Here is a 26,168-nt window from a genome sequence, read left to right on the forward strand (position 1 = left end):
GCTATAGAAACACAACCATAGTATTTGTGAACTTTGACCTTTTGTCTCACATCAGCTCTTTGAGATTCATGACTCATCAGAAAGCAAAGCAACCATTATGCCATTATTTATTATTTCTCTACAGTTACGTTTTTAACACAGCCTCATGTGTTTTTACTTCCTTTACATTTACATCGTTCTTTGTCTATATTATGACAACTTTAATCCAGTGTGAAAACTATCCAGGGTTCCCACGGGTCCTTGAAATCCTTAAGTTTGAATTTTAGAAAAATAAATCAAGGTCTTAAGTTTTTGAAAATAGACCTGGGTCATTGAAAGTGCTTGAATTCCCCCCTCTCTCTAAAAAAATAATGTAATATATATATTCAAAAAGGTTTTACTTAGCTCGTCAACTAGTAAAGAAGTCTCTGTATTGCTTAACTTTACACATTTCACAATATATTGTTTTGCTGTGCTGTGGTAGAGAAGGCAAGAGAACATCTAGTGTTCACACATTCAAGCCTCTCTTTTTAATTGTCTGAGCGGATCATATAAATTCTCATCTAGGTCTGTCTCAAACTAAGTCTTGAAAGTCCTTGAAAGGTGCTTGAATTTGATGTTTCAGAAGGTGTGGGAACCCTGACTATCGCCCTACAGACATGAATCTACCGCCTCGCAGTCTGAGCTCAGTGAGTCTTCACTTCCTCTGCATGAAGCTCTGTATGACGTCTATAGGCAGAGGGAAGATGATGGTGGAGTTCTTCTCAGCAGCGATGGTGCTCAGGGTCTGCAGGTAGCGCAGCTGCAGGCCAGACGGAGAGTCAGAGATCACCAGAGACGCCTCCCTCAGCGCCCGGGAGGCGTTCATCTCTCCCTCCGCAGCGATGACCTAAACACAGATAGAATAATAATAATAATAATACATTAGACTTATATAGCGCTTTTCTAGACACTCAAAGACGCTTTACAAACTGAAAAGATTGAGTAGTAATAATAAAAAAGAAAGTATAGGGGCCTGATTATGGTAGTGCTGGGGACACATGGGAAGGGGAAAGGGTTAACTGGTGAAGGCAAGCTTGAAGAGATGGGTTTTGAGGGCCTGTTTAAATGTTGGCAGGGTGTTGGCCTGTCTGATGTGGTTGGGGAGGGCGTTCCAGAGGGACGGGGCTGCAATAGGGGTAGTGGTGGTCTAGTGGATAGTGAGTTGGACTTGTGATCGGAAGGTTGTGAGTTCAAATCCCGCCTGAAACCACACCACTGCTAGTGTGCCCTTGGGTAAGGCACTTAGCCCTCAGTTACTCCAGGGGGAATGTCCCTGTAATTCGTAATTGTAAGTCACTTTGGATTAAAAGCGTCTGCTAAATGGCAAAATTAATTAATTAATTAATAGGCTCCAATAGGGCCCAATTAGATATGATTGTTCAGGACCATTTATTCGAGACGCATTATACATCTAACGACTCAAGTTGCTTCCTTTTCTTCTCTCCTTTCCCCAGACACATGTTACCTACCCTCTGATTGAGAATTACAGAATTGAGATACGTCCCTGGTTTAGGTTGCCCCCCCCAACCTCCTTTGTGATCTTCCCCAGTAAACAAAGACTCCAGATGACGTCTTTAGGACGTCTTATGGACTACAGAAGACTTCTGACGTCCATAAGACGTCCTAAAGAAGTCATCTGGACGTCCTAGAAAGACGTCATCTGAACGTCCTAGAAAGACGTCATCTGAACCCACATTCCGGCTTCCCTGAGGACGTCTTTTGGACTCTTTGTTTACTGGGACAGTAGTGTGTGTTCGTTGTGTCCTCACCTTGGCCCTGGCCTCTCTGCTGGCCTCTGCCTCCGCTGCCATGGCTCTCTGGAGCTGGTGAGGCAGCTTCACGTCCTTGATCTCCACACGCTCCACCTTAATGCCCCAGGGGTCAGTAGCAACATCCAGGGACTCCTGCAGACAGTTTGGTTAATAAACATTCTGCATTTTGTTTCCACTAGTCCCAGTAAACAGAGAGTCCAAAAGACGTCCTCAGGGAAGCCGGAATGTGGGTTCAGATGACGTCTTTCTAGGACGTCCAGATGACGTCTTTAGGGCGTCTTAGACGTCATCTGGACGTCCTAGAAAGACGTAATCTGAACCCACATTCCGGCTTCCCTGAGGACGTCTTTTGGACTCTTTGTTTACTGGGGTAGGCTGTATTGATTAGGACCAATAGTCTTAGCAGTATTTTGTAATATGTATTTTAATTTTATTTTACATTACTATTATGATTATGATTATTATTACGGTATTCCTCAGAGGGAGATACCTTTCCTTCTTCACACTCTGGCACAGTCTTACAGTACATCCACTGGTGTTTACCTGCATGCTGTGTGAGATGCCCTCCCTGTCTGACAGCAGCTCTGCCAGGTTCTTGGTGCCCAGCACGTTCCTCAGGGTGGTCTGGGCCAGCAGCCTGGTGGAGGAGTTAGCGTTGCACACGTTGGCCACAGCCGAGATGGGGCAGTAGATTCTGAAGTAGACCACGCCATCCACAGACACAGTCACGGAGTCTTTGGTTAGAATCTGCGGTAGGTAAAGACTTTGGTAAGTTTCCATGCTTTTAGGACGCTTACAAATATATTCATAAGAGTTTCATAGTATAATAATGTAATAGGAACATTGATATTTAGCAGGACCTGTGAGTGTTTGAAACATTCGTACTGTACATTCCTGGTTTATAGGCTATTTGGAGGCAAAGGACAAACAACCCCAACTAGAATATATTCTATAATATTTAGACTTTAGAGGACAACATTTGTTCCATGCAGAAACACACTGGATGGATATTTATGTCATGTTGATGTTTCTGATGTAGCAGGTGTTACATGATGAACATAAAAATCCACAAGACACGTAGGCCTACCTCTTGGGGTGGGATGTCAAAAGAAACTGTTCTCAAATCCACTTTTACAAATGAATCTGTGCAAGGTAGTATAAAAAATATCCCTGCAAAGGAGAAATAGATAGTCTGCCTTTAACCACCAGTTCAGCCAGGTTAATAAGGTAATACGTTTAATGAAAATGGTAATAAATTAGATTTGGTGTAGCTCCCCGCCTAAAAGCAAACCACATATCCTCTCTGATATAGCTCCCTGCCTAAAAGCAAACAACATTAAATACCCTTAATTAAATACTACCGACAGAACCTACGTAAACTTCATTTGATAAGGTATCATGTGACCCACGTGTGCTGTTGTCATGGTGAGTAAACTGTAGTTTATGCAGTAGTACCTGGTCCGTTGGGCTTCTTGCTTACAATACGACCAAGTCTGAAAATCACTGCTCGCTCATACTCCTTCACGATCTAGGTAACAAGGAATGCAATGTGAGATATACTATAATTAAATGTAATCTTAAGCTTTTTAAATAAATGCATTGGGAAATTGGGGTAGCTACTCATGTTTGTGATGAGTGGTTAGTTGTTTAGTTTGCTACTAAATAGTGAATACGATACATTAGATTGCATGTACAGTATATGTTTGCATTGTTAGCATGTACCTTCTCTGAGATAAGGCATTGTGATCATACTGTACCTTGAAACACATGAACACAGAGACAGGGAATGTCACTATCATGAGGAGCATGGACATGATGATCAAGAGCCAACCACAACATCCCAGAGAGCCAGAGTGTTTATCTAAAGAGGAAGTAACCAAATCATAGTAAAAAAAAGTAACAATATTGCCAACTTTACAGTAAGCATCCACAGCTCAATTATCCATTGTATTGAAGTAGTACCTGATTACAGATAGCCCATTCCTCCAATCTACTGAGGTACGGATTGTAAACGTTTCATGGACTCAACAATAAACAAAACATTGTTGGCCAGGGGTTTTGCTAATTCATTACAGCATATTGCATAATAACACCACTTGGTCATAATAGTTTGATATGTACCCCACACTCTTCAGTAGCGATGCAACCGACCCCTGTGACTAGTCACATGCTTGCTGGTACTCCTGAGTCATTGTTGTGTAATGAGTGGCAAGGCAACCCCCCCCCCTCCCCAAGGCTACACATCACTGTATTGTACAGTAGACAAATAATGTAACATTCCAAAAAGCTCATGCACCTCTTCCTCAGAACTTCCCATACAGTAGCCTAGTACACCATATTATGAACCACAAGACTTCACTCCATTCATGTCAGAAAAAAAAGACATTGAGCCCTGCTCTGTTGAATATCACATATTGAGTACTCTTATCCATTCCATGTGTTGTTTAAGCTATTACTGTGTATTGCTATCACTGAATAGACAATAAAATTAATAAAATCTTCATCTTTTCATTCTTCCTCTGGTCATTTCCAAAAACAACATAGAGCTTCCACATACCTTCTATGACCTCACTGCTGCTGCTGATCTGACGTTTACCGTCGCTGACCATCTCTGCTGTGCTGGTGGTGAGAGAGTGTGTTAGAAGTTGAGATTCAGGTGTGTGGGAGTGATTGCAACGACAGGCTTATTTACCGGAGTTCTTTCTCCCAGCTGGGTGTGGTGTATCCCTGGTTCCCTCGTGGCTGGTCGTGCTGTTTGTGAGACGGTGACTGCACGGAGGATGCGCCTCTGCAGACCCATAACTCTGAGTCTAATTAAGATGTACATGTACCCTATTGTAAATGTGTTTATTAGGATAAACCCCTTGAGATGTATCATCTCGTTTTAGAGAGGGTCCTAACATAATATCACAATCATAACAGCAGAAATAATAAGAGTACAATTATGACAAAATACAGACAGACAAGAGACAAACAACAACATACATTACTAATTGAAAACATTGAAAACATTACAACCATAACATGGCCAAAATGGCTAATAAAATAAGGGAAGGTGGATCTACATACTATAATATACATACAGCTGAATATAATATATTAAGTATAAATGGTGACAACTTAAGAGGTAACAAGAACAGTCAGTCAAAAAGTAAGACTGTTGAATCCTTTGTCTATTTGTATTTCCACAGACATATAAATATGTTTGCTTTGTCACTGGATCTTCTGTAAGCCCTTTTACGGGTGTATCCTATAAACAATAGATGGGAACATGACACCAGGTTGACGAAACAAACATGATAGCTCCAAACATGATCTGATCTAATTATGATCTGATCTTATTATCCCCCCATCTGGAGCCTGAAGCAAGCCCACTAATGAATTATTCTGTCCCCATTTTAACTAATAGCCTTCTCTATAGGGTATATCTCTAGGCCTGTCATATTTCTAGACTGTTTTTGAAACACCCAAAGGTTTCTGCTGCTGCTACTTCTCTTTGTAAGCTATGAATTCAGACAGATTTACTTCCTTGTATCAATGCAAAGTTTACTTCCAACTTATTTATATCGCTTTATTCCACATTACCAATACCCTTTCAAAAACTATTCAAACGTTGTCAGGTCTCTCTTAAAAAATAGAGATATCTCAATGAGAATAACCTGGATACATAAGTGTTAATTTTGGCAGGCTTTTAGTCTTTAGACGAAGATGCACACCAGTTGTAGTCGCACCCAGTCACCTCCATCCTTAGTTCCAGTCCAGTTCTAGTAAAACTGAAAACATTCCAGTGCAGTTTCAGTCCACAAAAACTATTTTAGTCTAACCCAGTCATCAATCGACAAAAATTCGACTAAAATGTTTTTTTGTTTTTGTAGACCAAAACCACACTAAAATTCCTTCAGTCTTTTTCAACCAAAACTAAGGACAGAAATTACTACGTGTGACCAAAACCAATGTGTATCTTCTTCCAAAGACCAAGACTAAACGACTAAAAAGCCTACCAAAATTAACACTGATACATAAAAGGTAAAAAATGTGCTCTATTAGAATTGGTGTTAAGAATGGTTGTGTAAGCAATACAAACTCATGTGGTACATAATACACAACACACAAACTCATCGTATTGGGTTATAATGCATTTAATGAAACCATACCGTTGTCCATAGTACAAAGGTGTGATCTAAGGAAGGAGGAACTTTTCTAAGGAAAACTCCAGTTTGCATTGCATTTTCTTACCCCTGACAACACGTTGAAAGTCTTTTAAAAAGAGGGGATGTATAACATCCATTCAACTAAAATACTCATCTGTCACACCTATGTAAGTTACAGATGATTCATGATGAAAACAGAGCAGTAAAAAATCATTGTCTGTCGGTTGGCTCGCACATAAAAACATTGTACATTGAGCAGACAATAGAAATAAATATTCTTAGTCGTCTTGAGGTTTCAAAAACTCCCTTTTTGTTTTCGTCTCAACAACATTGTGATTTACATCCTCCTCCTCCTCGTCGATTGTCTTTCTCTCCCGCTTTTTAGCAAATTTCTTCTTCATGCTTCCCACTAGGCTCTCGTATCTGCAAAGGTGACACAATGACACAAAATGGTTCAACATTCAGGGAGACTGAAAAAAGCCGTTCCAGACCGCAATTAACTAGTGACCAGAAAAGTATCAAGAAAATATCAGCAATTCTCAAATTCCAGCGACTTTTCTGCACAGCTGACCATATTATTACATACCTTCTGGCCATTTGTTCGTCTGTGACGTCAGTCTCCATTCTGCTAATCTCCTCCTCTTCCTCTTCCTCCTCAACCGGGGCGTTCATCAGTATCATTAGTTTCTGAGGAAAGTACATCAACACAAATTAAACTAGGTGAATCTGAATATTTAAACTTTAGGTAGTCGCTCATCATCTAATTAACAAAAAAGTCAATGGTAAATAAGGGATTAGCCTACCTCAACATCAGGATTGAACCCCTTGAATGACATCCGTCCATACTTAAGGTCTTCACAAGGCACAAAACTTCTTTCTTCTATGATGAAATTCCTAACCGAAGACAGGGAGGACAATGTGTAAACGTTTAAATCAAGTTCACTCCTAAATCACAGTTTGTCTGATGTTTCCTGACCTCAAAGGGGTCTTCTGTCAAGATGAGTGAATGTCCCATTGATCAGCTGAACTCAAACCCCCTCCAAACCTGGTCATTAGGCAGTGTAGCCTATATCTTTATATTAATTTCAAATCTAGGTATATGGCTGGAAGTAACACATGGGATCATGTCTACATTAGACCATCATTTAGGTAAACATCTGACACACTGAGTGGGGTATCCCATCACATGAACTAGTGTTATTGACCCTATCAAAGATATGATGATGATGGACTGAGAAAAGGTCATACTCTTTAGCTTTAAGTTCTGGCAGGTCCAGGTACCAGTGTTCATCACTTATGATCTTTCTCTCCTCGTCTTCTAGCTGCTGTTTCGTATCAGCATCCAGGCCTCTTTGCATGAACTGGAGGAACACAGAACAGCAAGAATTGCAATCTCAAGAAGCTTTTTAACATTTGTGTAGCTGCCAAATAAACACAAAAATGAGACCACAAAGCTAATGCAGCTATTTCTCAAAAGGATGCAATTACCAATGTGTTAGTTAGTTAGGTGATCGTTTCCTAACTGAAGTAGCAAGCAACATTAGTTTAGGCCAGCTGCAGTGGCAACCAACCATCTAAACATGACAGCTAGCTAGCTAGCAACTTAGCAAGCATGCTAGCTATATTGCTTACCTTCATGCGCAAAAGGTTTCTGGAGAGTTTCGCGTCATTGGCCATTTCAATTGTGAGTATTTGATTCTTCTAAAATATCTATATAAAATGTCTCTTGAGTGGCTTAAATGGGGCTTGTTTTCATTGGGTTGCCACTTTGTGTTTGTAGCCACGAGTTCCACCTCCACGCTGTGGTGCCCAAACTCAGACTCGACCAGTCGAACAGAGATCTACAGAGCGACGCCTCGCAGACCTATAATAGGATTGAACGAGCATAAACCGATCGGATGGCAAAACTCTGGTAAAACTGCCCCTAGACCTGTGCCAAGCTACTGATTGTCTACCCACAATTTGTTAAACGGAACACAATTTGTAAAATGGCCTTTTACAAAACCTCTAACAAGGGAACTGTCTACGACTGTATTCTCTTTGAAGAGTTAGGGTCCCAATTATTATTATTATTATTATTATTATTATTATTATTATTATTATTATTATTATTATTATTGAATTGGCACACCTGTCATTCAACATTGGTTATTATTTGATAATCATCATATTATGACAAAACTAACGACACACACGTACTAATCATGTTTCATAAACATTGATGTTGTACTAATTGTTTTTGCACGACTTAAATTGTTATATTGCGATTATGCATTATAAGTTATTCGTTTTTATTTCTTAAAACACCCTTTTAGCCCCACCGGAGTTAGGTTTGTGCAATAATCAGCTCAGCTCCGCCATTGATGTCAGAGTCAGAGAGGCTGTGTTCGAAATGGCATACTAGCATACTGCATACTAGCATACTGAATTAGTATATACTGCATACTGCTTACTAAATTCATAATAAGTATGCCAATACCAGCCGACCGAAAATCTAGTATACATTTCTCGCATACTCAAATTTCACATAATCTACAGTGTGAACGCACTGCATATTCAAAATCTACTAAATCATATCTAGTATGAGTAGTATGCTAGTATGCCATTTCGAACACAGCCAGAGAGAGAAATTGCCCAGCTGGGCTTGTCACGCTTTGTTCTCAGTGAGTACCCACTCGGCATCCGTAGTTTCTCCTGCACAGTTTAATAATCGCGTTTCTTAACGGTACTTAACTGAATCTAACGTTTTACATCTAAAATAGCTCAGATCAACATTTTGCATGCCAGTGCATATATGAAGCTGTGAAGTGCATCGATCTTGCATGTCTGCTGGCTAAGCTGAGGAGGTCTAGTATTAGTAAAGGTCTGTAAGGCATGACACTGACAGTCACGTTGCACACCTAAGCAGCCACGCCGCTCCATGGATCCCAGACTCCTCGCCTCCTGGTTTCAGCCAGAACAACTCGGACCTGCTTCCAACAGTGCATGGGTGAACATTTGGCAGACATTGGGACATTTGAGTATCAGTAATAATAGTAATATAATCAACCACGCCGGTGCGTCTTTATTGCACACGCCCACCCCCACCAAGAGTCCCCCTGGCAGGACCACCGGGAGCAGTAAAGCGACAATGCAAGAAGGGACGATTATTCATTCAAGGAGTGACCATGAAACAGAACATTTTCAACCAGACTTTCTACCCTTGCGAGGTAATATCATTAACAACCAGCTTCTTCCAGCGGAGAGGGTTAGTAGTAGTGGTGGTCCCAGAGGAGGGGTGGGGGGCTGGAGAGAAGGCTCTGGACCTGGGGACAGACGAGGGCCAGACAACCGAGGAGCCAGGAGCGCTTTGGGTGTTAACAGAGCACCAGAGGTGTCCCTGGGCATGGAGGATGGTCACACAGGAGGCACGCCTTGGAAAACCAGGAGCTACTCTGCAGGGATTTTGGGGTAAGCATGCATGGATAGATATACATAGGCCAAATTACAGCGTTGACAATGCATTCATTCATTCATTCATTCATTCATCCATTCATTCATTCATGTATTGTAACCAAATGTAGTATTAGGATAATGATCTAGCATAATAAGATCATTTCTTAGGACACACCACCACACCCCGCACATGTTGTCTGTCCAATCCAACCAGTGATTTAAAGGAACTTAATCTGAAAATATTATAGAGCCTACTACTCTGGGTTCAGCTACTGATGGCTATAATGTGTAGGACATTATGTGTAAAGCCTTATGTTACAACATCCATGATTGGATCCTCGGCCCATAGAGCAGACCATATCAGTCTGAACAGGTCTGTGTCAGGAAAAGCTGAGGCGCTGCATGTCAGCCAGCGCAGACCATGTGATGGTCCATCACCTCCCTGGCCTGCTCCCTGTGGTTCAGTCAAGTATTAAATGATGCTTCTTTACAAGTGTTTCTCAAAGGTCTCAATGTGCTTAACAGTAGGGCCTAGGGCTAATCCCCTAGAAACCAGACCAGGGGGTCTGTGGTCAGGAAAAGCTAGTTTGGAAGAAACCTTGTCCAGAACCAGACCTGAGTGTTGGTATGTTGCTGTGTAAAGTGTCCCTGTCCATATTTGAATCCAATAGAACACATTTGGGATGTGGTAGAATGGGAGATTCACAGTTTGAAAGTGCACCTGCAGGAATTACGTGATGCAAAGCATGTCATCATGAACCAGAATCTCAAAGGAATGTTTCCAACATCTTGTGGAATCACTGCCACAAAGAATGTAGGCTGTTTTGAGAGCAAAGGGAGGCCCTACCCAGTATTAGTAGCCTATAGTGTTCGTAATAAAGTGTTCGGTGAGTGTGATGTATTCATAGCCAGCGCTGCAATGTAGCCTAATTATTATCTACAACTGATTGTGGTGTTCTGTCGTTTTCTTTGATGAATAGATGATTGAATAGAATGTGTTAATGTAACCGTTTCTCATTTCTTTTGTAGTATTTTGTAACATGAACATAGAGACAAGAGATAGCCAACATGGCCGTGGCAACGTGAAGACTAATAAAACTATAGTTTATCAGACAAGACAACCTACAAAAGCAAACACCTGTTTTCCCTTGAGTCTCAAATAGAGACTGATCTGTTATGACACTATGCTTCAAGCTTGCACAGTTTTTGTCGCGCACGCTCGGGCTGTGTCGTTTCCATGTTAACCTGATATTCTACAGTCTGATCTATAAATCATCTTCTTGACTATCAAGCTTCTTAACTGGATTCGAACCAAACCGAAAGATGGTGGGATCTCAGGCTGACCCTTGTGTGACCTCTCTGTTTCTGTCTGCAGGCTCCACGAGGAGATCCAGGACTTCCATGTCTACATGTCCCCGCGGCCTGAGGAGGAGAAGATGAGGATGGAGGTGGTAGATAGGGTAGAGAGGGTCATCAAAGACCTGTGGCCCAGTGCTGATGTAAGTGAATTAGGCCTACCTAATTGGGGGCTTTACCAAAGATGTCAGGAAGTTGACAAGATGGCCAACTTGTTCAGGAATTTGAACCGCAAAATTGTGTGTCATTCTTTTGCAGGAAATGTCAGGATTATAATTTTTCATGGTGTGAATATTTCCTTTGCAGGTTCAGATATTTGGGAGTTTTGGCAGTGGTCTCTATCTACCCACAAGGTAAGGCACTTGGTTTTCACAGTGGTCACAGTGTACTTCATATCACATTTACTTAACCCTTGTTGATATATTGTCAAAAGGATTTTGGCTACCATTTGGGCTACATTCAACTGTATTGAAAGCTCTTCAAGCTTTCCTTCACCAGTTAACCCTCTCCCCCTCCCCTTCCCATGTGTCCCCAGCACTACCTTCATTAGGCCCCTATACTTATTTTTTGTTTCTTTTTATTATTACTCCTCGATCTTCTCAGTTTGTAAAGCGTCTTTGAGTGTCTAGAAAAGCGCTATATAAGTCTAATGTATTATTATTATTATTATTATTGTGATTTGTTTGATTTTAAAGTAACACCCTGACTTGATGTGAGAGCTATTGAGTCCCTGTTTTTTTATTGTGTTTATTAGTGACATTGATCTGGTGGTGTCTGGGAAATGGGACACTCTTCCACTGTGGACGCTAGTAGAGGCTCTACGCAAACACAACGTGGCGGAGGAGAACTCTGTCAAAGTGCTGGATAAAGCCACGGTGGGTTCATGTGTTTCTATGTATTTGGTCACGGATCTGGTCAGGGTTGACTAGTGTGTGTGTGTGTGTGTGTGTGTGTGTGTGTGTGTGTGTGTGTGTGTGTGTGTGTTTGTGTTAACCTGCTTCTCTTATACCTCTCCCCCGGTCTTAGGTACCAATCATCAAACTGACTGACTCTTTCTCTGAGGTGAAAGTTGACATCAGCTTCAACATGCAGAATGGTGTCAAAGCTGCTGACCTTATTAAAGAGTATACAAAGGTAAGAGTGTTTATGCCATTGTGTCACAGTATTTGTGTGTTGTGTTTTCTATGTAATAGTAATGAGCGGTGCATAGAAATTATACGGTGTAGTGTGTTTTTTACAGGGTTCCCACAGGTCCTTACGGTTAGAGTTAGGGTTAATCCTTGAAAGTTTGTGAATTTGAGAAGAAAAAAATCAAGGTATTAAAAGATTTTGAAAATCGACATGGGTCATTGAAATTGCTTGAATTCCTCTCTCTCTCTCTCTCTCTCTCTCTCTCTCTCTCTCTCTCTAAAATGTTTTTATAGGTAACATGTAGGGAATAAAACAACCACTAGTTACTACGGTTAATTAGTTAGCTACATTTAAACCGACATAACTCCGTTCATGGTCATTCCTATTGTATACATTCTCATCTAGACCTGACTCAAACTATGCCGTGGTGGGCCCTTGAATTTGAAGGAATTGAGCCTTGAAAGTCCTTGAAAAGTGCTTGAATTCGATGTTTCAGAAGGTGTGGGAACCCTGATATGTCCAACTGTTGTTCTTAGGTCAGTGTCTCACTTGTCTCCTCAGAAATACCCTGTGCTTCCGTACCTGGTGCTGGTCCTGAAACAGTTCTTATTTCAAAGAGACCTCAACGAAGTGTTTATGGGTGGCATCGGTTCCTACAGCCTCTGCCTCATGGCTGTCAGCTTCTTACAGGTGTGATGCACACATGTAGCCTGTCTAATATCTCAGAAGAATTACCTTTCCTATCATTTATTCTTAACCACTTATTATGAAATGTAAGAAAATGGAAATTATTGCTTTGTGTGTGTGCGTGCGGGTGCGTGTGTGTGTGTGTGTGCGTGCGGGTGCGTGTGTGTGTGCGTGCGGGTGCGTGTGTGTGTGTGTGTGTGTGTGTGTGTGTGTGTGTGTGTGTGTGTGTGTGTGTGTGCGGGTGCGTGCGGGTGCATGTGTGTGTGTGTGTTTCAGCTTCATTACAGGGAGGACGCCTGCAGTCCCAAAGCCAACACGGGTGTTCTGCTGATAGAGTTCTTTGAGCTGTATGGCAAACATTTTAACTACCTGAAAACAGGGATTCGGATTAAGGACGGAGGCTGCTACTTGTCTAAAGACGAGGTGCAGAAGAGTATGCTGGACGGCTACAGACCGTCAATGCTCTACATCGAGGACCCACTTCAGCCAGGTTGAGCCACCTTGTCATTGTTTTTCCTCAATTTCTGTTTGGCTAGGCTGATGATGATAAAATGCTCAACGCTTAGGGGTGTTCACATTGATATCTGAAATTATTATGGGTACATCTTTATCATTCAAGTATTAACATTTCTGGGGACTCACTCCTTGGTAGGGTTAACTCTTTCAACTTGAGGCAAGTCCAGTTCTTTTCGAGCTGAAACGTTATTTATTTTGCTTCCACATGACGTTGTATGGCAATTTGTCAGAAAATAATCGTTGTAGTCTAAATATGGATAATTTCAACTTAGTTCCAAATATCGACTGTCTTCTATAGCCAAAGCCAAGACATTTGTTTCGCAAATGAGACAACTTTCCTTCGCCTGCAGTTAGAGTGGGGTGACGTAGTGTCTCTGACGATACATAATTCCACTATAGAACACATTTCTGCCAAATGAGGCGGTGAAACTAGCCTGGAGTTCGCCTTTCAAGTTTTTGCCAAACCTTTGCTCAAATGCAGGAAGACATCAGACTGTAACACTCCCTATGATGCATTTACATTTACATTTACATTTTTGGCATTTAGCAGACGCCTTATTCCAAAGCGACTTACAATCAATACATTTGAATACTAAGCATGTGAATCATCAGTCCACCATTCGTAGCAGGAAGAGTAATCCAGCTCAGGCCCGGGGCCACTGATAGAAGGAAAAACCTTCTCCTATCACCTTCTTCTAAAACCCTTTTTTTTACACTGGAGAAACAGAGAAACAGTACAAGGGGGGCAATAGAAGTTCTTAGGGACACAGTAGAGGGGAAAGCGGGTGTCTTTAGGAGACGTAGTGGTGAGGGGCCGAAGATGTCTCAGGAGGAGCAGTTAAGGTGTAACTGATGCGTCTCCCGTCTCCTGTCTCTGTTCCCAGGTAATGACGTTGGCCGTAGCTCCTATGGGGCCATGCAGGTGAAGGGGGCCTTTGACTCCGCCTACGAGGTGCTGAGTCACGCCGTGTCTCCCATCGCCAAGTATTACCCCAACAACCAGAGAGCCAGGTAAGGGGCGCCTGCAGTGCCCTGCGTAAGTAATGGGGAGAGTGAAAAATGTTCTCTTCTTTTGGCTCTAGACATCCAAAAGTTTGGATTTGAAATCAGACAATTACTATGAGGTTAAAGTAAAGATTATCAGCATTTATTTGATGGTATTTGTGTGCATATTGGTTTCACCAGGGGTACCCTGAAATAGGTGGATAAAAAGTGTTGTAATTTCTGAATGGTCAAACCAATGTGTACAAAAACACCATCAAAAGCTGGGTATCTCTAGTATAAGAAGTGCTGGGACTATCTCTCTGAACAAAGATGTATGTATATTATATAACACTCTTATATAATATTACCAAATGGCCAGCAATTCAGCCTAGTTAATTTGTCAGTCACTTCATTGTAAACAATAGGGGGCATTGTAGATTGTACTTGTTGAGTCTCCTTTTTCTTGCCTCTGCTTACCCAGTAAACAAAGAGTCCAAAAGACGTCCTCAGGGAAGCTGGAATGTGGGTTCAGATGACGTCTTTCTAGGACGTCCAGATGACGTCTTTAGGACATCTTATGGACTATAGAAGATGAGATTACCTGCTAACAATCATATCTTCCATTTCATTTCATGTCTTCAGTATACTTGGCAGAATAATCCGGGTGACCAAGGAGGTGTCTGAGTACAGAGAGTCGATCAACAGGAAGTGGGCTGACGAATCCCAGAACCCCCTGGTCTTAAACGGTAAGGACACTGATGACTGAAGTACCTTAGTGCAATGTAGTTTTTATGCAGCAGTCTTAGTCTGAAATATCTTCATGTCTCCATGTCCTTCATCTTCATCTGCACATATGGTTTGTTCACATCAGTGCAGACAGGGGAAAGTGAACAGGGAGAGGAAGACGTTTTAGAGGCACCCCGAGATCCTACCCTAACCCTACCTACCCCTTTGACCCTGTTACAGTAAACGATGTGCTGGTGGAGTCTCAGAAGATGGACGAATGCAACAACAATCTCTCAGAGGAAGGGGCAGAGTCCCCTAGTTCCCTCTCCCCTCCATCCACCTCGTCTTCATCATCTTCCTCGCCATCTTCCTCAGCCAGTTCCAGTGACGCTGTGAGTTCTCTTTTAACGTAGCTAAATTAGCTAAAGGTAAGATAGCGCTATATTTGCGTGTTAGCAATTTTTTAAATAATTGTCAAAACCTACATATCTGGCCTCATAAAAGGTTTATTTAGTAGTGTGAAACAGACTAGTAAGACTGTTCGAGAGCAATGTTCGATTGACCCGAACTACCCAGTTTTAGAACGTCTCATATCCGCTCCAAGATTGAGTGTCCAATCTTAGTAAAAGGCTCAAAGGCGAGATCAATCCCAGCTGATTTGGCTAATTAGCAAGCAAATAGAGAAAATTTACTTGAGAGCAGGTTATTGCTTTGATAACAGCTAGATCGGCATCTCACAGTTTTAATGCAAAATAGCAGTGAATTGCTTTTGTGTTTTCATTGTAGCCCAAACATGTTAAATGTTTGTGTGTGTGTGTGTGTGTGTGTGTGTGTGTGTGTGTGTGTGTGTCCAGGACTCGGATGGGAGCCCCTGCAAGACGGTGAGGCAGCGAGGCAGACAGGGTTTATCCTCACACAGAGCCAGCCCCCTGGGCTTCAGCAACCACAGGGCAGCTAGTTCCTCTGCCAGCCGTATGAGCTCAAACAAGGTATTATACTGCCGATGACTAGCGTTGTTAGCATCTGCTAAAACTCAACCCGTCTGATATCCTGTCATGTTTCATTCATGTGTGTTTCTCCTGGGCAGCAGGGCAGACAACAGAGTTTGTCTTCTCATCAGAACACCAACGTACAGCCAAGCACAGACCTCTCGTCCGGCAGCAAGGGTCACCGTGGTAACAAGCAGCACTGTTCTGGTAGGAGAAGGAAGCCCCAGCTTCAGCACCACCACCAACTTGCAGTCCAGGACCTTTGTAGATAGGGGGCGCTACTACACTGAAGGGTTTTTTCCCGCTTTGCCACCTGAACAGAGGAAGGTCTCACCAAGGCTTAGATTGTTTTGTTTTTTAGGGTTAGGGTTAACCCTAAAGACAATTTTAGAGACTTATTCAACCTCTTGGTCATTTGGAAGAGCAAAGTGATGCTTTGCTCATCTTGAGGGCGCAGTCTTCGTTATTGTAATAATAACACACTGCCCCTCTAAGGAGATTGTCTGACCTCCTCAGCTGTTCCTGAACTTAAATAGAGCCCCCTGGTGCATGGGAGGAGTATTGGTAATTAAACCTTTTTGAGTCTTGGCAAGGGGATACAATTTGTGCTTAAAAAGTATGATATATATATGGGAACATTTTTGCACTTAAAGACAAATCTGTAAAAGAGGGTTTTGTGAAAATGAGTTTTGTTTGCAATTTAATGAATGTACACAATATGTGTATGATAAAATGGGAAAAGTTTTCACCAGCTGCATCTGAATGCATTGTGGACTGGGCCAAGTTTTGGTTCTAAGTGCCAACTCTCATCATCAGCATATACAGTAGATCCTTGCTACCATGTATAGTATGTGAGCACAATATCAGAACAGGATCGTCCCACGGGTGGTGGTGTTTGTAGTCTTTTGGATGACTACACTTCTCAATACTGTCTAATCGCCGCAACTGCTTACAGTTGTATGTGTTGATGGTATCAACCACCGTATCTTCAGTTTGCAACTTCCTGTATGAACAACTTCCTAAATGAAAATCTTCTCCACTATCTTGCCTATTAAGAAATGATTTGTATTTCTTTGTATTTATTTTTGTATTATATTTATACGAGTCTATATATAGTATATATATGGAAAGCGTTAGAGTTGCCCATTTTCCTGTGTAAGAGATGGTTGAGATGTTAAATGCCAAGTTTGTGCGCAGAAGTATTGTAATGTATCCTAATAGTCTTAACATCTTCTCTGACCATCTTTGGATTTCAACCATTTTGCTTTCACTTATCCGGTGCCCTCGGACCAGTGATGGAACTGGGGAAGCCACAAGTGTGGCTTCATTTTGGTTTATAGCCACTTTCTACATGACCTCTTCAAAGTTCACAGATCTGAAAGGACTGGATAGGTGTACGCAATGTGATGATGTCCCCACCCTTCCAATAGGCTGACAATGCGGTGCTTCTTTCATGTAAGTTTGTCTACCCAACACTCTCCTATATATGTGAACACTGAACCTGTAGGGGCCAGGCTAAAACTGTGCCATGAAAGACTAAAACAGTGCTAATGTGAAACAACACTAATACGTCTGATAAAAATGGCGCTCCTTTCCAAACCTCTTAAGCCTTGGAGGATGGAAATAGTTTAGAATGTTACAATGCAGATACAGACTGTTTGATTCACGTTCAGTGACATTTAAACTTGTTTAGAAATGTATAAACAGTGATACAGTGCACTTTGACAATAGCACAACCTCTTCACTGTCAGAATATCAAACCTCAAGAGTGCGTTAGGTTGACAGCCCTTATACTCTGAAACATTTGGTATGCAGTTGTATATGGATGTGTAACTTCCACGTTAACAATTCATTTTCAACCAGTGATATGGACCAATAAGAGGAAATTGTGAACGGAATGCAAATGTAATGTTGTCTGTACCTGTTGTGTCAATTACTACAGCTCTGAACCAATTCAAATGTCTTTATTCTATGCGATTAGAATAGAACAAATAATGACTCAAGAATGTGTTTTTTTTCTGTCTTTTCACAGGAAATGTATTACTGATGTGCTTATTCATTTTAAACCCTTAATAGGTTTTTCTTAAACAAACCGGCCACCTACATCCAGTTAAAATGCAAGAAAAATGGCCATCTGTCATTGTCAGTTCTAACTAATAACATTTCAAGCAAACATTCCCTGTGTTTGAATCATGACCCTATGGTTTAATTTTGCAGGAGCGTGTTAATTTATTGCTGTGAACAGTTATCTGTTTGCATTGTTGAATGTCAATTTCTTAGTTTTTCTCCATTATCATTGACTGCTACAGGAAAGGTACAATCCCTGCGTTGAAGTTGTATTTTCATATTAATTATTGAAATTTTAATTTAGCAAATTATATTTTTGTGCAATTAAGATGAATGACTAGTTGTTAAACTAAGACCCTGATGGTAAAGTGACAAGTGAAAAAATGTAAGTTGTATCTTCATCATTCAAAATAAACTTTTGAAAGAAACCATTATCTTTTTTCTTTTTTTTTTAACAAGCTTAAGCACAAGCTGTTCAATAATGTTCCCTTATTACCCCCAGCAGCTGATGGAGGGATTTCAACTCATCTAGGTGAGTTACTTATTTACAGAGCCAAAGGTACACTACTTATTTGATCAAACTATTCAAACCACTGGCGGACTCAGGGGGGGGCAGGGGGGGGCGACCGCCTCTCCTGGTGCCCCCACGGTTGAAAAACGTCTCGCTTAAGTGCCCTTTTGAGTGGCAAAAATGCCCTTTTGAGTGGCGAAAATGAGAGGACGTGCCCTATTGGTGCCCCTCCAATGGTCTAAACTTGACCATGTGCCCCCACAGTTGAAAAATGTTGCACTAAAGTGCCCTTTTGAGTGGCAAAATTAGAGGATGTGCCCTATTGGCTGCCCTTCCAATGGTCTAAACTTGACCATGTGCACTGATGGGGTTCCATGTTGTGCCTTTTTTTCTTTTCGCCCCTGCCCTTCAAACAGCCCGAGTCCGCCACTGATTCAAACTAATCTAAAGGGTGAGCTTGTCGACCTAGGACCTAGGTGAACTCCTGCACCACCAACTCTTTGAGGGAGCTAACAGTCATAAGTCCCCTCTCTGTATCCCTGAAACGAGCCAACTCCTCCTGAAGCTGTGCTACAGGCCGCCCCAACTGGTACCCTACGTCCACCACCATTACCAACAACGGTGCTCTGTACCGCTTTAGCCCGTAGCGCCTGACTGCGGGCAGCGCCCTCTGTGCTGTGAAGAACGCAGCTTCCGGCTCGTCCAAATCACGGTGGCACACAGTGAGGGCACACAGTGTGGGAACCAGCAGACCAGGACTGTGCCACTGTTCCAGCTTCTCCTGAACCTCCAGTAGCATCTGAAAAAGAGCCAATGCCGGCCTGAACTGCCCTGCTCGTAGTAACCCATATGCCCGCCTCTGCTCCGGCTCAGTGAAAAAGTCCAGAAAATGGCGACAACGTCGGACACAGCGCACCGCGTAGAGCTGGGCTAGGTAGTCCTGGAGTGCTAGCCTGCGTTCCGAGATGCGCTTAGGGCTGAAATTCCTTGTCAGGATTTTCCGGGGAAAGGTGACTTCCTCAAGCTCCTCGCAGAAGTCCTCGAGGAGCTGCTGGTGAAGGCGGGAGAAGTCGCTATAGCGACGCTCCACAGATACACGCTGGGGGTCGTAGCTGCCTGAACGGATCACCGCAACCTGGTACACCTAAAGAACACACGGAGAACACATTCACATATCCACATTAGCACATGGCCAATTAAGCTCATTAGTTTGGACTTTGTCACTATCTGACTTGAGAAAGGCTGTTTTGTAGGCAACTAGTGTGTATTAGTGAGGTTGAAGAGTGCTGTATGGTTTATTAAAAGGAGAAAGAGTGCAATTTTTCTATGTAAAAATGTGTTTCACCACATATTTGCAGAGGGGCTCTTCTATAGTTCGTGAAGAGGGGATCTCAAACAAGATCTTGACTGGCTTGAATCTGTCCTTCGTCGCTTTCAAATGCTGCTGTAGCTCTTGGGTGGTCATGCTGGAGGAGCTGGACTCTGGTCATTCACACACACACACACACACACACACACACACACACACAGGTTTGTATTACTGTTTGCACAAGAATGGTCAATCAAAAATATCTGGTTTTGAGAAAGGCCATGTTGCCGAAACATCGACTATATACAGTATACATCTCCTTTATACAGTATCCTCTTGTTTTGAATGTTCAAAACACAGATGAAAAACACTACAATTTGTACCGAAAACAATATGATCTTCATAGTCCTGGGAGCAGGACTTTGAGGCAGAACGTAGGTCCAGATCCCCAGGTGTTGCATCAGGGTGTGGGTTGGACTGCTGCATATCTGCGTTGGTCACTGTCTTGTCCCACTGTGTCCCACTGCGCTTCATGTGGTTCTGCCCTCTGTCATCTGGGCACATCAGCATCTAGGGGAGGTGATTGGGAAGTGATTGAATATGCTGTACATAAGACATTCAGCCCAGCTTGATGGATTACATCTTAGAATTGGGTTTTTCCAAAACTAAAAATACAAATGAGATGTGGTAATCGTATCTGACCTGAAATTTACCTGCAATTTTATTTTTCAGACTTTTATTCCTAAATTTTCTTTTTTGGACTTTTATTCAGAAATTCTATTTTTCTGACTTTTATTCTGAAATTTTATTTTTCGGACTTTTATTCTGATTTTTTTTTCAGACTTTTATTCTTTTTTTTTTCTTTTCTGAGTTTTATTCAGATTATTATTTTATTTTTTACTTACAATCAGTACATTTGACTAAGCAAGTGAATCATCAATCCACCAGTCGTAGCAGGAAGAGTAATCCAGCTCAGGCCCGGGGCCATTGATAGAAGGAAAAACACACACACACACACACACACACACGCGCGCACACACACACAGTTGTTCGTCTCCGTGTCTGTCCTGTGTGGTGTGGGTCTGATTGCCTGATGACTAACACCTGGTGCCCCAAGTATAAAAGACCAGAGAACACCCCACTCCTGGCTTCTTCCCTGTCTGCACAGCATTGTTATTCTCTTTAGTTCTTTTTTTTTTTATTGTTATCACCTTTCCCTTTTGGAAGGGTGATGATGTGCCTTTGTTTTGTTTTGTTGTTATGTTCAATCTTTTGTTGGTCTTCACCCTCCCTCAAGAGTGGTAATTATTAAAATAATTTTCTTTGATACAATTAGTGACTTTGTCCATCCGTTTCCATTATAATGTACTGACATGTGACAACGAGCCCAGAGGGCATTTAGTCAATGATAACGTTATAAGGTGAAACGCATTATAAATAAGAAATTGTAATTGCAACTATGGTGGGGATGTTGGGAAACAAATAGTACACATTTTATATACAGGTAAGTATTTAATGCAGTGTGAAGGTATCCAGTGAGATGTTGAATTTGGTTAATTAATAAATTAGATTGTTGTTTATTAGTGTGCTTGCTGTAGTAAATTTTCAGCTCTGCACACTGTCACTGAAATCCGAACATATAAGCCTAAGCATTAATAGTTGTTTAGCTTTTAAGGGCCGTTTGTTTGAGAGCTAGCAAGAGACACAAACTCATGGATACAAACTGTCACAATTGGAAAAACGCACAGTGCAGCCAGAGTGGGACAAAATTTGTTTTGTCAAAATGTTGACAGTTTTTAACTGCTCCCAAGACTACAATTTGAAGTGACCATAAACATATTATACATCTACACGTTCAGCGACTCTCACTGTCACTCAAAATGTAATAGTATTTTGAAAAACATGTATAGTTTTTACTTGACACCTAGAGAACTCAGTTTTACCATCATTTAGAGTGAGTTGTCATGACAAATTTGGGATTTGCATATATTAGACATGGGGCCACATTCCAATAAAATAGACCAATGTTAATGTTACGGTAGGCCTACATGTGGGAGAACTAGGGTTAGGGTTAGGTGCTACGTCGACTTGGTACATGCTGGCATGTCTAACCCTAACCTTAACCCTAACCTTAACCCTAGCACCCTAGCACCCTAGCATGTAACCCTAACCCTAGTTTTCCCACATGTACCGTATTCCCACATGTACCGTAACATTAACACATGACCAATAAGGTCAATCTCTTACCTTAAACCTTCTTCCCACTTGTTGGTCTTGTGTACAGTTCTCAAAAATCTTGAAATGACCAACCAGGTGTCTTGTAATGTAAGTGTTGCCTCACACACATGCACGCTGTATGAATATAGTTGTTGACATGCCCTGGCTGAAAAGAGAAATGGAAGAATACAGAGAGAAGGAAGTGAATTTGTTAATAATAAAAAGCTTGCATGCAAGAGTGAAGCAAGAGGAAGAAAGCCCTAGAAGGAAGTGAAACTACAAAGCAATGGTGGGAAAGAGTGTGGGTATAATTAGTTTGGCAAGTTTAATCATTGTCTTTACTTCCCCTTTGTGAGTCAAAGTTAGTAAAGCTACTTTCTATCTCGTTGTACAGTCCATGGCAACTATCATTCCTCAGGAGGTATTGTCGATGTTAGTCTAGTTCAAACCAGTCTCCCATGTGGAAGACCCAAGCATCTACCATTAAGACAAGAAGACATTCTCAAGAGTGACACTTGAGTGGCCTGGGGTGGTCCAGTGGTCTAGCACCGCGGTCTACAGTGTACACATATGCCCATGTCGGCATGGATTAGAATCCGGCCCATGCCCTGCTGACATGCCCTCTCTCCCTTCTTCTCCTTACTTTCCTGTCTGTCTTCACTACATCTGTCCAATAAAATGAAAAATATGAGTGGGACTGCCCCACTCAGAAAAAAATTACTTAAAAAAAAAAAAAAGAGTGACACTTGAGTTACATGTCTCAGACTGAGTGTGATGCCAAATCACTACCTCTACATTCACCCCTCTTTTAGGTGGAGGACTGAGGACACCCTCAAGGTTTTAGTGGGACACTTGAGTTTGCATGTCTCCAGCAGTGTGTATGTATGTGTATGCCAGTCATCACACCTAGAAATAACTACCAAACAGTAGTAGTGTCTCCCTTGGAGAACTTTTCAAATTGAGCAGCAGCAGTGATGTATTGTACTGTCCCACCACATAGTAATACCAGTTCTGTCCTCTAGAGGGAGACTCGTTCAAAGGATTCCTGTGTACTGTACACTGTATCTAAGTTTGGTTGAGTATTTTGTTAAAGCTGCACTGCTAATTCCAGGTTTGCATTCAAATAGTTTTCTTCAGGATCTTGATAATACACTCAAACAGAAAATAACTAAGATAGTGCCGTATTATACATTGTTCATTTTTTATCTGCATGAAGGGAAGTCTGTGCTGTGTCATTGTTTGGTCGTGACAATACATGATGACTTTCTTTCTCACTTGCATAGTGTTTTTTTGTTATTTTTTTTATCACAGGATACAAAGAAAAGTGCATATCCCTTCTATTTTAGAGGATACAAAGACAGCTATGGAGCTGACATATCCCATGTACATCCCAGGTGGTGTGTGTGCTACTGCACCGCCACTGCAACGAATAAAAGGTCAGGTATGCACGGCCCTGTAGTGATCTCTTGGACATTTCTCTTTTAACGTATAGAATTATAAGGTTCTATCTCCATTTTTGTCAAAATTGAGTTTTTTACATAATCTGATCCATTAGGTGTTTATTAATGCCTGTGTGGTGTTATTTTAAAAATGTTGACATTTTTGAGTTAGTAACTCATAAAATACAAAGGTTCTATCTCACAAAATATAATGGAATGTAAAAACTTTGATGCTCAATATCTCTGAACTACCCTAAACGGAGATAGAACCTTATAATTCTAAGCTCACGAAACAGTGCATCAACATACTTTGTAGATAACACACACCTGCAAAAAACCCTCAATACTCTCGAAATGAGTCCTGCGTGATAATTATTGGCCAGGGAACATTATTCAACTCAATGTTCTCCGAACTACAGTGTATAATTCAGAGGAGGTGTCTGTCATATGGAGACGAGCTCTGTCGCCAGCCCTACAACTCCTCTCTCTGTATGAAACAATCCCCACTCTGTGAAGGCTAGCGTCTATATACAGCCACTAGCATATAAATGACAGCTTCTGAGAAAACAATGGTATCTCATTGAGACCCAATGCTTTTACCAAGCAGCTATGCATGTACTGTATGTGTTAGTGTTGATACACGTCTGTCTGTTTGTACAAGTGATTGGGTATAACTTCTTGATCTGAGGCCAGCGTATAGAGTGTGCTACAGTTCCATTGTGGATCTTGGCCTGTGAGCTGAAGTCATCATGAAAGCTGCCATTTCTAGCTTTATTTTATGGAAGACAAGTGATGAGCAGTGATTCAGTATTTACATGTAAATGGTTTCAATCAATAACAGACTTTTCATGACTGTTTGTCGAAGTCGTCACACCTATATCTTTCAGGAGAATGTCAGGTATTTGCATGGTCTGATATTGAGTTTGATGAATAGTAATACAATTGTTGTGTCAGAGTAAATATGACATTCACATATAGGCCTTACATTAGTCACCCAGGGTATAAAAATATCAGTTTATGAAACACAAATGTGATAGAGTTGATGAGATGACAATCCTGTAACTCAAAGGTCAGGTCGAAATGTCAGACGTATTTTGGAGATTGAGTAGTAGTACACTCAACCAATTGAATGGTTATGAAGGCAATGTTTCTAATGGATAAGGCGCTGTTGACCAAAATAAACATGTGTACAAATGTGTGTTTGTGTATTTGGTAATCATTCCGTCTGGGCAATCATACGGTCCGTTTAGAAATAAATAGTCATTAGTGATGTCAGTGAGCCCTGGCAGAAGGGTAAGAACACAAGTTGAGAGAGACGCAAACACCCTTATCACACGACTGAGCTGGACCAAGCCTGGTTACACATCCACCATAATAAACAGTCCTTTAAATTAAACTAAATATCTGAGCCAGCACCAGAACTATATGGTTGGGGTTGGCCGTGTGGTGTGTAAAGCCTGGCTAACAGATGAATACAGCGGCAAGGCAAGTGGGCAGTGCCAACACTATCAAAGCTGAGACAGAAAAGTGTTGTTTACATAATGTACTGCATACATGTGCTGTCAGCTCCATTGAATCCAGTTGGATACCTGTCAGCATTCAAACTACACCTGCTACCAGCCATAGGCTAAGTGATGGTGTACACCGCTATGGCTGTGCACAGAATACTGACTACACAACTCCAGTTCATACGAAAGAAAATGCACTTTTATCATTCATTATCAACTTTACTGTACAGAACTATCTTTATTCTGTATCCTGGACCGCCTTAACAGTAGGAAAGTTGAGGGAGATGGTACTGTACGTACCGTACAAATACATGACATTTTAAAATGCAATGATGGAGCATCTTCTCATTTTATATTGAAATAATTGAGTATTTGACATTAAAAACAACGAACACGTTTGTTAGTTCAAATGATTTTGATGACTTTGGAAGGTCAAGAGTACAGTTTTTCCCACATTTTAACATTTACCATACTCTGGTAAATGCAATTATTGTATTTGGAGTTGCTGAGTTACACACTAACGCACATACGCACACACGCACACCACACACACACAATGGTTCATCAGTTTACTCTCCATTATCATATCAACCAGCTGTCCAAGACATAATTTCTGAACAATGGCGTGCCAGAGTGTGCCAGGCGGGCAGCGTGCGGGGGGCAGAACTCAGAGTCATAGTCAGTTTCCCCCCGCGCCCCCACCGGCCACCACAGGCCAGCTGTTCTCAGGGCAGTGTTACACAGCTGTTCCAGGGACAATGTCATATAAACATGAAGTCAGTAGCACAGAGTCTTATCTCCCAGTCTGCTCCCAATGAGCGGGCCAGCGCCCTGCATGGTAGCTTGCCTACCTCGCCATTGGTGTGTGAATGTCTGTGTGAATGGGTGAATGAGAGGCCGTTGTAAAGCGCTTTGGATAAAGACGCTATATAAGTGCAGTCCATTTACCATTACCATAATCTCTTGCTCATAGTTTGGGCCAAAAGTATGCCAATGTATTTCCAGTGTGTGGATAAAAAATTAAGGTGTTTTACTATATCTTCCTATTAAATAAATGTTTGGCCTCATACCTATTTACAGTACCTTGCAACGTATTTATTGATTTAACCTTTATTTAACCTGGCAGGTCAATTAAGAACACATTCTTATTCACAATGACGGCCTGGCAAGTGGGTCAAACATAAAGCATAAAGGTAAATTAAGTACATGAAAACCTACATGACAATACGTACATGAACATCTTTTACATTAATAACAGGATCCTAATAATAATAATAATAATAATTCATTGAATTTATATAGCGCTTTTCCGAGGCTCAAAGACGCTTAATTGCCTAATGCTCTAAGAT

The 26,168-nt window shown here is 41.5% G+C and overlaps 4 protein-coding genes across 4 annotated transcripts; 1 reads left to right on the forward strand and 3 right to left on the reverse strand.

The window, feature by feature from the left end:
- Positions 1-676: 676 nt before the first annotated feature.
- LOC308170015 (stomatin-like) lies at positions 677-5,538 on the reverse strand (the record flags this gene model as incomplete). Its single annotated transcript, XM_080544746.1, has 8 exons — positions 677-868; positions 1,791-1,925; positions 2,337-2,540; positions 2,881-2,963; positions 3,249-3,321; positions 3,551-3,654; positions 4,351-4,412; positions 5,510-5,538. The coding sequence occupies 8 exons, from the start codon at positions 5,536-5,538 to the stop codon at positions 677-679; spliced, it is 882 nt and encodes a 293-aa protein (XP_080400872.1).
- Positions 5,539-5,924: 386 nt separating this feature from the next.
- mphosph6 (M-phase phosphoprotein 6) lies at positions 5,925-7,631 on the reverse strand. The gene is made up of 5 exons (XM_080545090.1): positions 7,577-7,631; positions 7,193-7,305; positions 6,748-6,838; positions 6,531-6,631; positions 5,925-6,367 (listed from the first exon to the last, which is right to left on the reverse strand). The coding sequence occupies exons 1-5, from the start codon at positions 7,619-7,621 to the stop codon at positions 6,223-6,225; spliced, it is 495 nt and encodes a 164-aa protein (XP_080401216.1). The 5' UTR covers positions 7,622-7,631; the 3' UTR covers positions 5,925-6,222.
- A 1,233-nt stretch (positions 7,632-8,864) lies between these two features.
- LOC308170016 (terminal nucleotidyltransferase 4B-like) lies at positions 8,865-16,040 on the forward strand (the record flags this gene model as incomplete). The annotated part of the gene is made up of 13 exons (XM_080544747.1): positions 8,865-9,063; positions 9,184-9,394; positions 10,755-10,878; positions 11,042-11,088; positions 11,490-11,610; positions 11,762-11,869; positions 12,428-12,556; positions 12,830-13,043; positions 13,954-14,080; positions 14,696-14,799; positions 15,020-15,171; positions 15,634-15,768; positions 15,870-16,040. 13 exons carry the CDS (start codon positions 8,865-8,867, stop codon positions 16,038-16,040), a joined length of 1,842 nt encoding a protein of 613 aa, XP_080400873.1.
- Positions 16,041-18,818: 2,778 nt separating this feature from the next.
- On the reverse strand, positions 18,819-20,160 carry snx20 (sorting nexin 20; the record flags this gene model as incomplete). Its single annotated transcript, XM_080544937.1, has 3 exons — positions 20,039-20,160; positions 19,692-19,828; positions 18,819-19,490 (listed from the first exon to the last, which is right to left on the reverse strand). The coding sequence occupies exons 1-3, from the start codon at positions 20,139-20,141 to the stop codon at positions 18,819-18,821; spliced, it is 912 nt and encodes a 303-aa protein (XP_080401063.1). The 5' UTR covers positions 20,142-20,160.
- Positions 20,161-26,168: the final 6,008 nt, after the last annotated feature.

The sequence above is a fragment of the Nansenia antarctica genome (genome assembly GCF_963989245.1).
Source record: "Nansenia antarctica genome assembly, chromosome: 14".
Taxonomy (NCBI): domain Eukaryota; kingdom Metazoa; phylum Chordata; class Actinopteri; order Argentiniformes; family Microstomatidae; genus Nansenia; species Nansenia antarctica.

What these genes read in the sequence shown, in the direction of transcription:
- mphosph6 (XM_080545090.1), bottom strand. Translation starts at nt 7,621, where the DNA reads ATGGCCAATGACGCGAAACTCTCCAGAAACCTTTTGCGCATGAAG. An exon ending in CCAGAACTTAAAGCTAAAGA is followed by an intron (nt 6,839 to 7,192) that starts GTATGACCTTTT and finishes GTCTTCGGTTAG; the next exon opens with GAATTTCATCATAGAAGAAA. An exon ending in GGTTCAATCCTGATGTTGAG is followed by an intron (nt 6,632 to 6,747) that starts GTAGGCTAATCC and finishes TACTTTCCTCAG; the next exon opens with AAACTAATGATACTGATGAA.